Raw genomic sequence first — 15,000 nt, 5'->3', positions numbered from 1 at the left:
TAATTCAAAATGTAGACTCAGTTCTGAATGCTCTGGATTTGTTTGGACCAGAGAAGGTAGGCGCTTTTAAGACACACGCCCCACACGGCCGTTTTGGACGCCCCTCTGTTTGTCAGATATGAGAGCAGTTATCAGGTCAACAGGTGTTGCAGCGATGGAAGCGGGCAAGAGAAGTGGTTCAGATAGAAGTGATTGTACCCGACCTAAAAAGCCTCTGCATGTTTCTAATAAGCTCCACGAGCAGAAACGTGCTCAAACTAGGATCAATATTGGAGATGCTTTTGAAAAATGGAGAGAGGTTAGAACACAGAAAGGTTTACAGACCCATGCAGAGCTGGATAAACACTGAAGCTTCAGAGTCCACCACATGGTGACCTGAGTGAGCATGGACTCTAGAGAGGAGGAGGGGGGGAGACAGCTCTCTATGATGTTTAGAATTTAGACTGCAGTACCCATTTTAAACACTAGAGTTACATACTGCTGCTTTAATATTTATGAAATCACAACGTTTTTTCTTCACTTTCACTTTCTACCTACCAACTCTACGGCTGAGAAATTAGGCTAATGAGTTACAAAAACTGCAGTACCTCAAATGGCCACTTGAGGCTTGCTCAAAAAGGGAGTAAATCCTCATAGAGCTCTATGTTAAAATGGTCTAGCCTGGTGTAAAAAAAAATATGGGTTCCCTATGACCTAGGGCTGGGTTCAGTCCAGGAATCAGGAGGGTTCAGTCCAGGAATCAGGAGGGTTCAGTCCAGGAATCAGGAGGGTTCAGTCCAGGAGAAACCTCCTTGTCTGTCCTCTGAAATAAGAGCGTTCTTTTATTTCATGTCAAACTGTTTTGTGAGTGTTTGCATCATCCCGCTCTTCGAGGAGCCTCTGACTCTCCTCTCTAACAAACACAGAATGTTGATGGAGCCGGGCCGACATCACAGAAACGGCCCTGAGACTTCAGCGTAATGCTTTACGACCGTCCGTCTGCCACGGGCGAGCGGCGGCATCATGAGGAGGCGAGAGACGACGAGCAGTCACAATACGGTTTTTACAGAGACGAGGACTTCTACACTCCAGTAAGCTACACAGAGAGACCTCGTTACTGCTGCAGCAGGAGAAGAAGTGCATCATGGGATACGTCTCAGGGAAGGAAAGCTTGACGGCAAGTTCATAACAAAGTGACAGTGAACAGTGAACCTTCTTGTGATGCATCCTGGGGGGAAGAAACAGCTCAGGTTGAAGGGTCACAGACTATTATTGTAAAGGTATATTTTTTTGATTTTTACAACTTTATTTAGAGACAGGACAGAAGATAGAGTCAGAAACCAGGAAGAGAGAGAGAGGGAGAGTGGGAAAGAAGCCACAGGTCGGATTCAAACCTGGGCCACCTGCCTGCGTACATGGGGCACACGCATCAACCACTCCTCACAAAGAGACTCCCGTCAGACGGGGATTCAAACCAGGAACCTCCTCACAGAGAGACTCCTGAAGGACGGGGATTCAAACCAGGAACCTCCTCACAGAGAGACTCCTGTCAGACGGGGATTCAAACCAGGAACCTCCTCACAAAGAGACTCCCGTCAGACGGGGATTCAAACCAGGAACCTCCTCACAGAGAGACTCCTGAAGGACGGGGATTCAAACCAGGAACCTCCTCACAGAGAGACTCCTGTCAGACGGGGATTCAAACCAGGAACCTCCTCACAAAGAGACTCCCGTCAGACGGGGATTCAAACCAGGAACCTCCTCACAGAGAGACTCCTGAAGGACGGGGATTCAAACCAGGAACCTCCTCACAGAGAGACTCCTGTCAGACGGGGATTCAAACCAGGAACCTCCTCACAAAGAGACTCCCGTCAGACGGGGATTCAAACCAGGAACCTCCTCACAGAGAGACTCCCGACAGACGGGGATTCAAACCAGGAACCTCCTCACAGAGAGACTCCCGTCAGACGGGGATTCAAACCAGGAACCTCCTCACAGAGAGACTCCCGTCAGACGGGGATTCAAACCAGGAACCTCCTCACAGAGAGACTCCTGAAGGACGGGGATTCAAACCAGGAACCTCCTCACAGAGAGACTCCTGAAGGACGGGGATTCAAACCAGGAACCTCCTCACAGAGAGACTCCTGAAGGACGGGGATTCAAACCAGGAACCTCCACACAGAGAGACTCCTGTCAGACGGGGATTCAAACCAGGAACCTCCTCACAGAGAGACTCCTGAAGGACGGGGATTCAAACCAGGAACCTCCTCACAGAGAGACTCCCGTCAGACGGGGATTCAAACCAGGAACCTCCACACAGAGAGACTCCCGTCAGACGGGGATTCAAACCAGGAACCTCCTCGCTGTGAGGAGACAGGGCTAACCACTGTACCACTGTGCAGCCCCTCATTTAAAGACAAAGTGGAAAATATTCAGATTAAAACTGTGAAACAGGAACAGCTGATGCTTCTCACCTCCTTTACTAGCTGACTGTAACATCTGTTTAAAAACATGAAAATAAATCTTCTGTGTTCTTTGAATGAAGACTTGTTGTGATGCTCACACTCATCAAACTACTGTACAATAAAACATCTCAGCCTGAGGCTCCCTGATCATCTGAGAGGTGAAATCAAACCATTAACACAGATCAGTGTGATGTCAGAGAGGACGATGAAGTGTTACTCTATTCTCATCTCCTCTGAGTTTCTATTGGATGAACAGCTGTGAGGAAACATTTTTAAAAGAAAGCAGAAATGAACGTGACTGTTCAGAGATGTCACTCTGCATCGCCTCGGGGCGTAGCGGCTTATTCCCAGGGTGGGCGTTTATTAAAAGACACATCTCGCCTTCCTTCAGTCTCCAACAGGAGCGAGTGAGCCCGAGGAGATGGATGGAGACGTCTGTAAATCACCTGATCATGGCCGACTCTCTCACCTGCTCAGCTGAAACTAATATTTCTGATGAATCTAAAAACAAATATTTGTCGGTCAACATTGTGACAGTTTCCAGTTGGCAGAAAAAAAAAATCCAATGTTATAAAATGACCTCGCTGTTATGTGCAGTGTCGTCCACTAGATGGCAGCATCACACAGTGAGACGGTTCAAATAGAGAGGAGAAGCTGCAGCGTGATGGCTGCAGGAGGAGGAGGTGAAGTATTCAGAGAGAGAGGGGGGGAGGTACGACAGCAAGACAAGAACAGAGACATCGTTTACTACTTTATGGTTGCCATGGTACCAGAATTTTAAACGTTGATACCACAGCAGCAAAAAGAGTATGAGGGTCATCTCTTGTTTTCAGTGTTCAAAAGCTGCAGGTGAACTCCTCTTCATCGTTTACATCAACCTGTTGCTTTGCTGTTCTTAAATTACAGAAACATTATTTAGCATAACTGTATCCAACAGAGAAAGAACAAACCTCCTTCAGATCCAGCTCGGGTCCTTCCTGACACCTTTAGTCCGTCTTCTGTTTGAAAAATGAAAACAGTCTGCAGCTGCTGAACTCGAACCAAATAGTTAACGAACCGTGAAGCCAAAACAAGTGGCTGAAAGACGCTAACAAGCTCCACAGAGATGCAGACTTGTTTGTGTTTGGTCTCCTCTGAAGTGTAAAGTCCTGCAGTTCCTGGAGTGTCCACTAGAGGCTGGATGCAGACGCACAGGAAGTCACATACACACCCATTCTAAAAACCAGTCTGTAAACATGACTCATCTCGTTTAGGCCGTCACAGTGAAGAGAGGTGCACAAACACTTTAAGTTACAGTTTTATTCACAAACAAACCAGAAGCATGCAGACGTTTGTGCATGTCGGCTGTCCAGAGGAAGAAAGAAAGAAAGCTGACAACCTCTGGTTTATACGCCCTTCCACTCATGGGAAGCCAGTCAGATATCACAGGTAGGTGGGAGGGGACGCCAAGTAACCAGCGAGCAAGCAATAACTGACCACAAGAGGGAGCCAAAGCTCTGAAACCGAAAATACAAAACACACATGGTCAGGGCCGTCCCACCTCCCCCTCCAACTGCCACTGTGACTACTGCTGGAGAAGGAGCACCTGCCATGACGATCCCCCGACCAGTGATGGGACAAATATTCAAAGTGTAGCGCTGTAACAACAACAACCAGCAAGTCGACCTCACATATTTGTTCTGCATGCTGGACAGAAAAGTCAGAGGATTACACTCAGTGAATCTTAAACTTATGAACACTTCAAAGAACTGTAGAGCCCAAATAAGTGTCAGTGTCTCCTTCTTCAGGACTGAATAATTCAACTGGTGAGGCGGCGTTTGAACTTACGGGGGGAAGAAGCAGACTAGAAGATCAATGGCCGACTTCCCTTCTTGCAGTACCTGCAGCAGATCCACTTGAATCCACCTGAATTTTAAAGGGGTTTTCAAAGTTTGGAGGTGCATACTCAAAAGGTTTGTCAGTGGGGCAACCACAGTGCTGAAATCCTGCAGTACCTGGAGTGTCCACTAGAGGCTGGCTGCAGAAGCACAGGAAGTCACATACACACCCATTCTAAAAAGCCTGTTTTTACAGCAGAGATTAACATGTTTACAGCCTGGTTCAAAAAACCAAATAGGTGTGATTAGCTCATGTCTCGATGGACACACACTGTACGGGGGGTGAATGTTTTGATGACTCATCAGTTTTGATTTGATGAAGGATAAGAGTTATTCACAATAAGGCGTGTAGCTGACCTGATTGACAGGTGGACAGGAGGTTTAAAACCCGCCTCAGCTCCAGCTCTCAGCCTGTCGTTAGGTTGACTGAAAGTTAGACTGAGACAGCATTTCCAGCATGGAGACCGCCATCGATGGGACTCCAGCGCCCCCTGCAGGAACAGACGGGGGACGTCACTCAGGCTTCAAACATTCAGATTTACAGTCTCTGGTCCGGCCCCTCAGGATCCACTACCAACTCCTAAAGTCGAAATCACGACCCAAATACCTGAACTTTTTCAACCAATCAGAAGAGTTTAATTTAATAAAAGGTTCAGTTACAAAACATGTGACAGGACGAAGAAACAGAAAAAAACAAACATGATTAAAAGGCGCTTCACAGACTTTTTCCCACAATGCACTCATTCACAACCCACTAAAAACGGCTCCTTGACCCACCTTTGGGTCCCAACCCACCAGTTGAGAAACCACTGATTTAGAGTTTAAGATGGTCTGAGGTAGGTTTGGTCTCTTTTGCAGAGGTTCATGGGTGTTCTGCTGTTCACTCTTTATAAACCCTAAAAGAAAGAACGCTGATACCCGAGGGTCTCGGTTTCACTCGAGTAAAGATCGTTCGTTTCTCACAAGCAGGCGAGGTTATGACGGCGCCCGTTGATGCGGATGAATCACTTCTTAAGCCTGTGGTAGAAACATGAACTCTGGGGCGACTGAGTCATGTTCTGTGACATCACTAACATCCTGAAGGACCTGATCCATAAAGCAGAACCTGAGTGTTGATTTCAGGATCTGTCTCTTTAAGGGAATGTGTCATCTTCTCACCACCGTCTCGTTTGGCTTTTCGTTCACATCATTCATGATCAAAAAGTCTCAAATTCTTCCTTTAAGTCCAAGAAAAAGAGAAACTACGACATTTCACACTCAGAGGAGCTGCTTGTCAACAGGAAAGGGAGGGAACTGCAGGAGGCCCCCAGAGGCCTTTCAAACTTTGAACCACAGTCGTGGCTCAAAATGTGCAAATTTTGCAATGACAGTAGGAAACCTCCCTAAGGGGGCCCCATCTGAGAGGACTCACTGTCTTCCTGCTGAATGTTTCATCATTCCTGTGAAAAATCAAAGTTTGTCAGTGAAGGAAAATTAAGAGCAAGCAAAATACTGGTGATGAACGCTGGTTAGAGGGGCCCCCTTTGTGCCCCGACAGACTCTAAAATCGAAGGTGTGTGTGTGTGTGTGAGTGTGTGTGTGTGTGTGTGAGTGTGTGTGTGTGTGTGTGTGAGTGAGTGTGTGTGTGTGTGTGTGTGTGTGTGTGAGTGAGTGTGTGTGGGCGGGTTGGGGGGGGGGGGGGGCTAGGGTTAACCCATATCAGCAGACCGTCCCCACCAACAATCCTGAGGAACCTACAATGAGCGCTCAGGAGCTCTCAGGAAAAGATGTGGTCAGCAGAGGCAAGGCAGGAAACTGCTTTGGGGGCCCCGGGCCAGTAGGGGGCCCCTGATTCACATGATGGAGGACGAGAAGAGGAGAAGAATATGTGATATCTTCTCTGAGTCGCAACAATAAGGAGTGAATGTTTTCATGCTCCTCAGAGGATGAACCGTTACTGTCTGGGCTGTACTTTAAGAATCCTTTAGCGCCACCATGAGGACAAAATTCAAACTGATTTGCTGACAAAGTCTGTTCTTAATAAGAAAATAAACTTCCATGAAACCGGAAGAAGATTATCATCCAGAGACAATAAAAGAATTCACCTTCTTCTTCTGCTGCTGTTGTTGTTGTTGTTGTTCTGTTGTTGTTGTTATTGTTGTTGTTGTTGTTGTCGTTATTTTTAAGGTAAATTGTTGTGCAGGTGTTAATAAAGTGCTAATAAAGGTCAATGGATTAAATTGGGAAAGAGAGAGAGAGAGCGCGCGACAGAGGGCGGGGAGATGCTGAGGGAGGGACGGGGGGGGGGGGGGGGGGGGGGTGCAGAGGGAGAGGGAGGGCGGAGGGAGAGGGAGAGGGAGGCAGAGAGACCCTGGCGGCCAGCAGCAGAGAGGGAGGTTGGACCGGGAACAATAGAGAGAAACGAAGCCAGCCCTGAAACAGCAAACAAACCGAGAGAAAGAAAGAGAACCCGGCGAGAGGGGGACGGATGGAGGGAGAGAACGAGAGAGAGCGAGAGAGGAGAGAACGGAGAACATGTGAGGAATAAAAAAAGAGGACGAGAGGATCCGGGGTTTCTTTTGATTCCTGTCTTTTCTTTGTCGCTGGTGGATTGTATTGAACCGGATTCCGGTATGAACCCTGCAGAAGCGGCCGAGGAGGCGCCCAGCGACCCCGACACTGATGCCTTCTACAAAACAGGTAGGAAGAAACGGGCTGTGCAGAAAAAAAACAGCAGCAACAAAAAGCATCTTAATGAGAGAGCTGGGTGTCAGCAAGACGATCGTGAAGTGAACATGGAAGACACGAGAATCCACCGAGAGGCGTTTAAAACATCATCCTGCTCTTTGTGCACACCTTCTGATCTCTATCATGCATTTAGGATACATCTGTGTACGCGTGTGTTTGTGTGTGTTAGTGAGTGTGTGTGTGTGTGTGTGTGTGTGTGTGTGTGTGTGTGTGTGTGTGTGTGTGTGTTACAGTGATGGTCTCTACAAAAGAAAGAGGAATCATGGAGGAGTGACATCACATCAGCTCCTGGAAATATTCTCTATCTCTGACTTAATGTGGATACATGGAGAGCTAACAATCACAGTGTGTGTGTGTGTGTGTGTGTGTGTGTGTGTGTGTGTGTGTGTGTGTCACAGTGTGTGTTCGTGTCATTCTGATGGGTTTAAGGTGGCTCAGTCTGACTCAAGTGACGTGAAATGTTCAGAGGCTGACAGAGAGCTTGTGTTAGTGTGACTGTGTGCAGAGTGTAATGATGGAGCTGTGTGTGTGTGTGTGTGTGTGTGTGTGTGTGTGTGTGTGTATAACCACAGAGCTGCAGCTGGCAGGTCTCTTCATTGATCCTCATCGATTGATCTGCAAGTCGATTGGTCCAGAAATCATTTCAGGGTGATTTGAAACCCGTCCTGTTGAAGTGATGATCAGGTTGATCAGTTTGTGACACAATCAGAGAAGTGGTTAAAGCTGCACTCATGATCGAGTTCATCTCTGAAGACATTTATCCAATCAAACATTTTAAATATGACGATTCTGTTCTGATATGATTCTGAGGTCAAATATGTCTGGATTTAAATCTTTACTTTGCTCTCTTTGACATTTAAATGTTTTACTCATCTGAGAAGTGATCAACAGATTAATGAGGAAAGTTTAAAAGATGTCAACAACTTGTTCCTTCAAAATAAAATACATACTTATGTAGGGACCTTCAAAATAAAATACAGACTTCTCCTTCAAAATAAAATACAGACTTCTCCTTCAAAATAAAAGACAGACTTCTCCTTCAAAATAAAAGACAGACTTCTCCTTCAAAATAAAAGTAATAAAGTGAAGCTGCTCCATTGTCCCTTCTGGGCCTCCGTACATGTGTGTTGGTGACTGTGTCTGCAGAGACTCTGTCCTCTGACTGGATTTTACTGTTCTGATTTGTGACGGTTGACTCGGGACGTTTCTGGGCAGAGCTGGTGTGTTTCCTCCAGCCAATGACAGCGCAGCAGGTGAGTTTAGGAGTGGATACAATTCAGTGATTGGATGAGATTCAAACCGTGTGAATATGACGGACGTGGACGTAGCAGCAAAGAAGAGAAAATATAATCAGAGTGAGGAGAAACACCAAGTGGATAAAGCTCATTCTAAAACGAGGGTGAACCTTGTGTTGTCTTTTACCCGTGGACGTGGAGTTGATCTACTTCCTGTTGGACAGGAAGGTGATGAACACCGGCCGTTAGCTTGTGCTAGCGTGTGTTAGCTTGCAGTGTAGCTACAAGCAGTAAATGTACACACTACTTCCTGCAGGGGGCGGGGCTTCAGGGGGAGATGAGACCAGGAGGAGGGGCCATGTTTGAATGTTTACAAACATTTCTACAGACTCCGCCTTTAAACACTGTACACTCTCTGTCAGTTGAAAAGAAACACCATGTTTGCACAGTGCTGACGCTGCAATGGACCAAAGCTGCTCGAGACGCACGACACCGTTTGAAACAATTAGCAGCGGTTAGCGCTCTGCACGCCGTCCTCTGCTGCTGCAGCGTCACACTGATAAAGATCACTTCACCTCTCTGAGATGCTCCACATTTCACCGTAGCTGCTCGTTGGAGTTAAAGCAGAATAAAGTGATGTTAGCACGTCTGATACTGAAGGCTGAGGAAGGTTGATCAACTTTAAATCAACAGTTTACATTGATTTGTTTTTGTGCAGAGTAGACAAGAAGTCGGATGTTGAGCTTTAAAGGGGCTGAATGAATACAAACACATATATGCATGTGTTGTTGTTGTTCTCCATCCTTTGACCTTTGACCTTCAGCCAGATTACTGTAATCACACATCCAGAGACTCATGTATGTCAGTTGGGATCAGAGGATCTGAAGAAGAACTGAGGGAGTGGGTGTTTTTGTTAAGTAGGTCCATTATCTATACTGCTTTCTATCCAGCTGTCATTGGGTTAGAGGCGGAGTTACACCCTGGACTGTTCACCAGCCAATCACAGAGCTGACATATAGAGACAGACAACCAGCCACACTCATATTCACACCTACAGACAATTTAGAGTCTCCAGTTAACCTAACGAGCAAGTGTTTGGACTGTGGGAGGAAGACGGAGAACCAGGAGAGAACCCACACATGAACGAGGAGAACATGCAGACTACACACAGAGAGACTCCTGAAGGACGGGGATTCAAACCAGGAACCTCCTCACAGAGAGACTCCTGACAGACGGGGATTCAAACCAGGAACCTCCACACAGAGAGACTCCTGACAGACGGGGATTCAAACCAGGAACCTCCTCACAGAGACTCCTGAAGGACGGGGATTCAAACCAGGAACCTCCTCACAGAGAGACTCCTGAAGGACGGGGATTCAAACCAGGAACCTCCTCACAGAGAGACTCCTGAAGGACGGGGATTCAAACCAGGAACCTCCTCACAGAGAGACTCCTGAAGGACGGGGATTCAAACCAGGAACCTCCACACAGAGAGACTCCTGACAGATGGGGATTCAAACCAGGAACCTCCTCACAGAGAGACTCCTGACGGACGGGGATTCAAACCAAGAACCTCCACACAGAGAGACTCCTGACAGACGGGGATTCAAACCAGGAACCTCCTCACAGAGAGACTCCTGAAGGACGGGGATTCAAACCAGGAACCTCCTCACAGAGAGACTCCTGAAGGACGGGGATTCAAACCAGGAACCTCCTCACAGAGAGACTCCTGACAGACGGGGATTCAAACCAGGAACCTCCACACAGAGAGACTCCTGACAGACGGGGATTCAAACCAGGAACCTCCTCACAGAGAGACTCCTGAAGGACGGGGATTCAAACCAGGAACCTCCTCACAGAGAGACTCCTGAAGGACGGGGATTCAAACCAGGAACCTCCTCACAGAGAGACTCCTGAAGGACGGGGATTCAAACCAGGAACCTCCACACAGAGAGACTCCTGACAGATGGGGATTCAAACCAGGAACCTCCTCACAGAGAGACTCCTGAAGGACGGGGATTCAAACCAAGAACCTCCACACAGAGAGACTCCTGACAGACGGGGATTCAAACCAGGAACCTCCTCACAGAGAGACTCCTGAAGGACGGGGATTCAAACCAGGAACCTCCTCACAGAGAGACTCCTGAAGGACGGGGATTCAAACCAGGAACCTCCTCACAGAGAGACTCCTGAAGGATGGGGATTCAAACCAGGAACCTCCTCACAGAGAGACTCCTGAAGGACGGGGATTCAAACCAGGAACCTCCACACAGAGACACTCCTGAAGGACGGGGATTCAAACCAGGAACCTCCTCACAGAGAGACTCCTGTCAGACGGGGATTCAAACCAGGAACCTCCGCACAGAGAGACTCCCGACAGACGGGGATTCAAACCAGGAACCTCCTCACAGAGAGACTCCTGTCAGACGGGGATTCAAACCAGGAACCTCCTCACAGAGAGACTCCTGTCAGACGGGGATTCAAACCAGGAACCTCCTCACAGAGAGACTCCCGTCAGACGGGGATTCAAACCAGGAACCTCCACACAGAGAGACTCCTGACAGACGGGGATTCAAACCAGGAACCTCCTCACAGAGAGACTCCTGAAGGACGGGGATTCAAACCAGGAACCTCCACACAGAGAGACTCCTGACAGACGGGGATTCAAACCAGGAACCTCCTCACAGAGAGACTCCTGAAGGACGGGGATTCAAACCAGGAACCTCCTCACAGAGAGACTCCTGAAGGACGGGGATTCAAACCAGGAACCTCCTCACAGAGAGACTCCTGAAGGACGGGGATTCAAACCAGGAACCTCCACACAGAGAGACTCCTGACAGATGGGGATTCAAACCAGGAACCTCCTCACAGAGAGACTCCTGACGGACAGGGATTCAAACCAAGAACCTCCACACAGAGAGACTCCTGACAGACGGGGATTCAAACCAGGAACCTCCTCACAGAGAGACTCCTGAAGGACGGGGATTGAAACCAGGAACCTCCTCACAGAGAGACTCCTGAAGGACGGGGATTCAAACCAGGAACCTCCTCACAGAGAGACTCCTGAAGGACGGGGATTCAAACCAGGAACCTCCTCACAGAGAGACTCCTGAAGGACGGGGATTCAAACCAGGAACCTCCACACAGAGACACTCCTGAAGGACGGGGATTCAAACCAGGAACCTCCTCACAGAGAGACTCCTGTCAGACGGGGATTCAAACCAGGAACCTCCACACAGAGAGACTCCCGACAGACGGGGATTCAAACCAGGAACCTCCACACAGAGAGACTCCCGTCAGACGGAGATTCAAACCAGGAACCTCCTCACAGAGAGACTCCTGAAGGACGGGGATTCAAACCAGGAACCTCCTCACAGAGAGACTCCTGAAGGACGGGGATTCAAACCAGGAACCTCCACACAGAGAGACTCCTGACAGATGGGGATTCAAACCAGGAACCTCCTCACAGAGAGACTCCTGTCAGACGGGGATTCAAACCAGGAACCTCCACACAGAGAGACTCCCGACAGACGGGGATTCAAACCAGGAACCTCCACACAGAGAGACTCCCGTCAGACGGGGATTCAAACCAGGAACCTCCTCACAGAGAGACTCCTGAAGGACGGGGATTCAAACCAGGAACCTCCTCACAGAGAGACTCCTGAAGGACGGGGATTCAAACCAGGAACCTCCTCACAGAGAGACTCCTGTCAGACGGGGATTCAAACCAGGAACCTCCACACAGAGAGACTCCCGACAGACGGGGATTCAAACCAGGAACCTCCTCACAGAGAGACTCCCGTCAGACGGGGATTCAAACCAGGAACCTCCACACAGAGAGACTCCTGACAGATGGGGATTCAAACCAGGAACCTCCTCACAGAGAGACTCCTGTCAGACGGGGATTCAAACAGGAACCTCCACACAGAGAGACTCCCGACAGACGGGGATTCAAACCAGGAACCTCCACACAGAGAGACTCCCGTCAGATGGGGATTCAAACCAGGAACCTCCTCACAGAGACACTCCTGAAGGACGGGGATTCAAACCAGGAACCTCCTCACAGAGACACTCCTGAAGGACGGGGATTCAAACCAGGAACCTCCTCACAGAGAGACTCCTGTCAGACGGGGATTCAAACCAGGAACCTCCACACAGAGAGACTCCCGACAGACGGGGATTCAAACCAGGAACCTCCACACAGAGAGACTCCCGTCAGACGGGGATTCAAACCAGGAACCTCCTCACAGAGAGACTCCTGTCAGACGGGGATTCAAACCAGGAACCTCCACACAGAGAGACTCCCGACAGATGGGGATTCAAACCAGGAACCTCCACACAGAGAGACTCCTGTCAGACGGGGATTCAAACCAGGAACCTCCTCACAGAGAGACTCCTGAAGGACGGGGATTCAAACCAGGAACCTCCTCACAGAGAGACTCCTGAAGGACGGGGATTCAAACCAGGAACCTCCTCACAGAGAGACTCCTGTCAGACGGGGATTCAAACCAGGAACCTCCACACAGAGAGACTCCCGACAGACGGGGATTCAAACCAGGAACCTCCACACAGAGAGACTCCCGTCAGACGGGGATTCAAACCAGGAACCTCCTCACAGAGAGACTCCTGAAGGACGGGGATTCAAACCAGGAACCTCCTCACAGAGAGACTCCTGAAGGACGGGGATTCAAACCAGGAACCTCCACACAGAGAGACTCCTGACAGACGGGGATTCAAACCAGGAACCTCCTCACAGAGAGACTCCTGACGGACGGGGATTCAAACCAAGAACCTCCACACAGAGAGACTCCTGACAGACGGGGATTCAAACCAGGAACCTCCTCACAGAGAGACTCCTGAAGGACGGGGATTGAAACCAGGAACCTCCTCACAGAGAGACTCCTGAAGGACGGGGATTCAAACCAGGAACCTCCTCACAGAGAGACTCCTGAAGGATGGGGATTCAAACCAGGAACCTCCTCACAGAGAGACTCCTGAAGGACGGGGATTCAAACCAGGAACCTCCACACAGAGACACTCCTGAAGGACGGGGATTCAAACCAGGAACCTCCTCACAGAGAGACTCCTGTCAGACGGGGATTCAAACCAGGAACCTCCACACAGAGAGACTCCCGACAGACGGGGATTCAAACCAGGAACCTCCACACAGAGAGACTCCCGTCAGACGGAGATTCAAACCAGGAACCTCCTCACAGAGAGACTCCTGAAGGACGGGGATTCAAACCAGGAACCTCCTCACAGAGAGACTCCTGAAGGACGGGGATTCAAACCAGGAACCTCCACACAGAGAGACTCCTGACAGATGGGGATTCAAACCAGGAACCTCCTCACAGAGAGACTCCTGTCAGACGGGGATTCAAACCAGGAACCTCCTCACAGAGAGACTCCCGACAGACGGGGATTCAAACCAGGAACCTCCACACAGAGAGACTCCCGTCAGACGGGGATTCAAACCAGGAACCTCCTCACAGAGAGACTCCTGAAGGACGGGGATTCAAACCAGGAACCTCCTCACAGAGAGACTCCTGAAGGACGGGGATTCAAACCAGGAACCTCCTCACAGAGAGACTCCTGTCAGACGGGGATTCAAACCAGGAACCTCCACACAGAGAGACTCCCGACAGACGGGGATTCAAACCAGGAACCTCCTCACAGAGAGACTCCCGTTAGACGGGGATTCAAACCAGGAACCTCCACACAGAGAGACTCCTGACAGATGGGGATTCAAACCAGGAACCTCCTCACAGAGAGACTCCTGTCAGACGGGGATTCAAACAGGAACCTCCACACAGAGAGACTCCCGACAGACGGGGATTCAAACCAGGAACCTCCACACAGAGAGACTCCCGTCAGATGGGGATTCAAACCAGGAACCTCCTCACAGAGACACTCCTGAAGGACGGGGATTCAAACCAGGAACCTCCTCACAGAGACACTCCTGAAGGACGGGGATTCAAACCAGGAACCTCCTCACAGAGAGACTCCTGTCAGACGGGGATTCAAACCAGGAACCTCCACACAGAGAGACTCCCGACAGACGGGGATTCAAACCAGGAACCTCCACACAGAGAGACTCCCGTCAGACGGGGATTCAAACCAGGAACCTCCTCACAGAGAGACTCCTGTCAGACGGGGATTCAAACCAGGAACCTCCACACAGAGAGACTCCCGACAGATGGGGATTCAAACCAGGAACCTCCACACAGAGAGACTCCCGTCAGACGGGGATTCAAACCAGGAACCTCCTCACAGAGAGACTCCTGAAGGACGGGGATTCAAACCAGGAACCTCCTCACAGAGAGACTCCTGAAGGACGGGGATTCAAACCAGGAACCTCCTCACAGAGAGACTCCTGTCAGACGGGGATTCAAACCAGGAACCTCCACACAGAGAGACTCCCGACAGACGGGGATTCAAACCAGGAACCTCCACACAGAGAGACTCCCGTCAGACGGGGATTCAAACCAGGAACCTCCTCACAGAGAGACTCCTGAAGGACGGGGATTCAAACCAGGAACCTCCTCACAGAGAGACTCCTGAAGGACGGGGATTCAAACCAGGAACCTCCACACAGAGAGACTCCTGACAGACGGGGATTCAAACCAGGAACCTCCTCACAGAGAGACTCCTGACGGACGGGGATTCAAACCAAGAACCTCCACACAGAGAGACTCCTGACAGACGGGGATTCAAACC

The 15,000-nt window shown here is 49.6% G+C and overlaps 1 protein-coding gene across 1 annotated transcript in view; it reads left to right on the top strand.

Annotated features, from left to right (window-relative positions):
• Nucleotides 1–6,638: 6,638 nt before the first annotated feature.
• Nucleotides 6,639–15,000, top strand: part of LOC132986557 (kalirin-like) — a gene marked incomplete at its 3' end in the record, with an annotated part of 80,424 nt that continues 72,062 nt past the window's right edge. The window contains exon 1 of the mRNA XM_061053005.1: nt 6,639–7,000. Within this exon, the coding sequence (XP_060908988.1) occupies nt 6,934–7,000 (67 nt within the window). The remainder of the gene's footprint in view (nt 7,001–15,000) is intronic.

This window comes from Labrus mixtus, chromosome 13 (assembly GCF_963584025.1).
Source record: "Labrus mixtus chromosome 13, fLabMix1.1, whole genome shotgun sequence".
Classification (NCBI taxonomy): Eukaryota; Metazoa; Chordata; class Actinopteri; order Labriformes; family Labridae; genus Labrus; species Labrus mixtus.
This window is presented reverse-complemented; position numbering and strand designations above follow the sequence as displayed.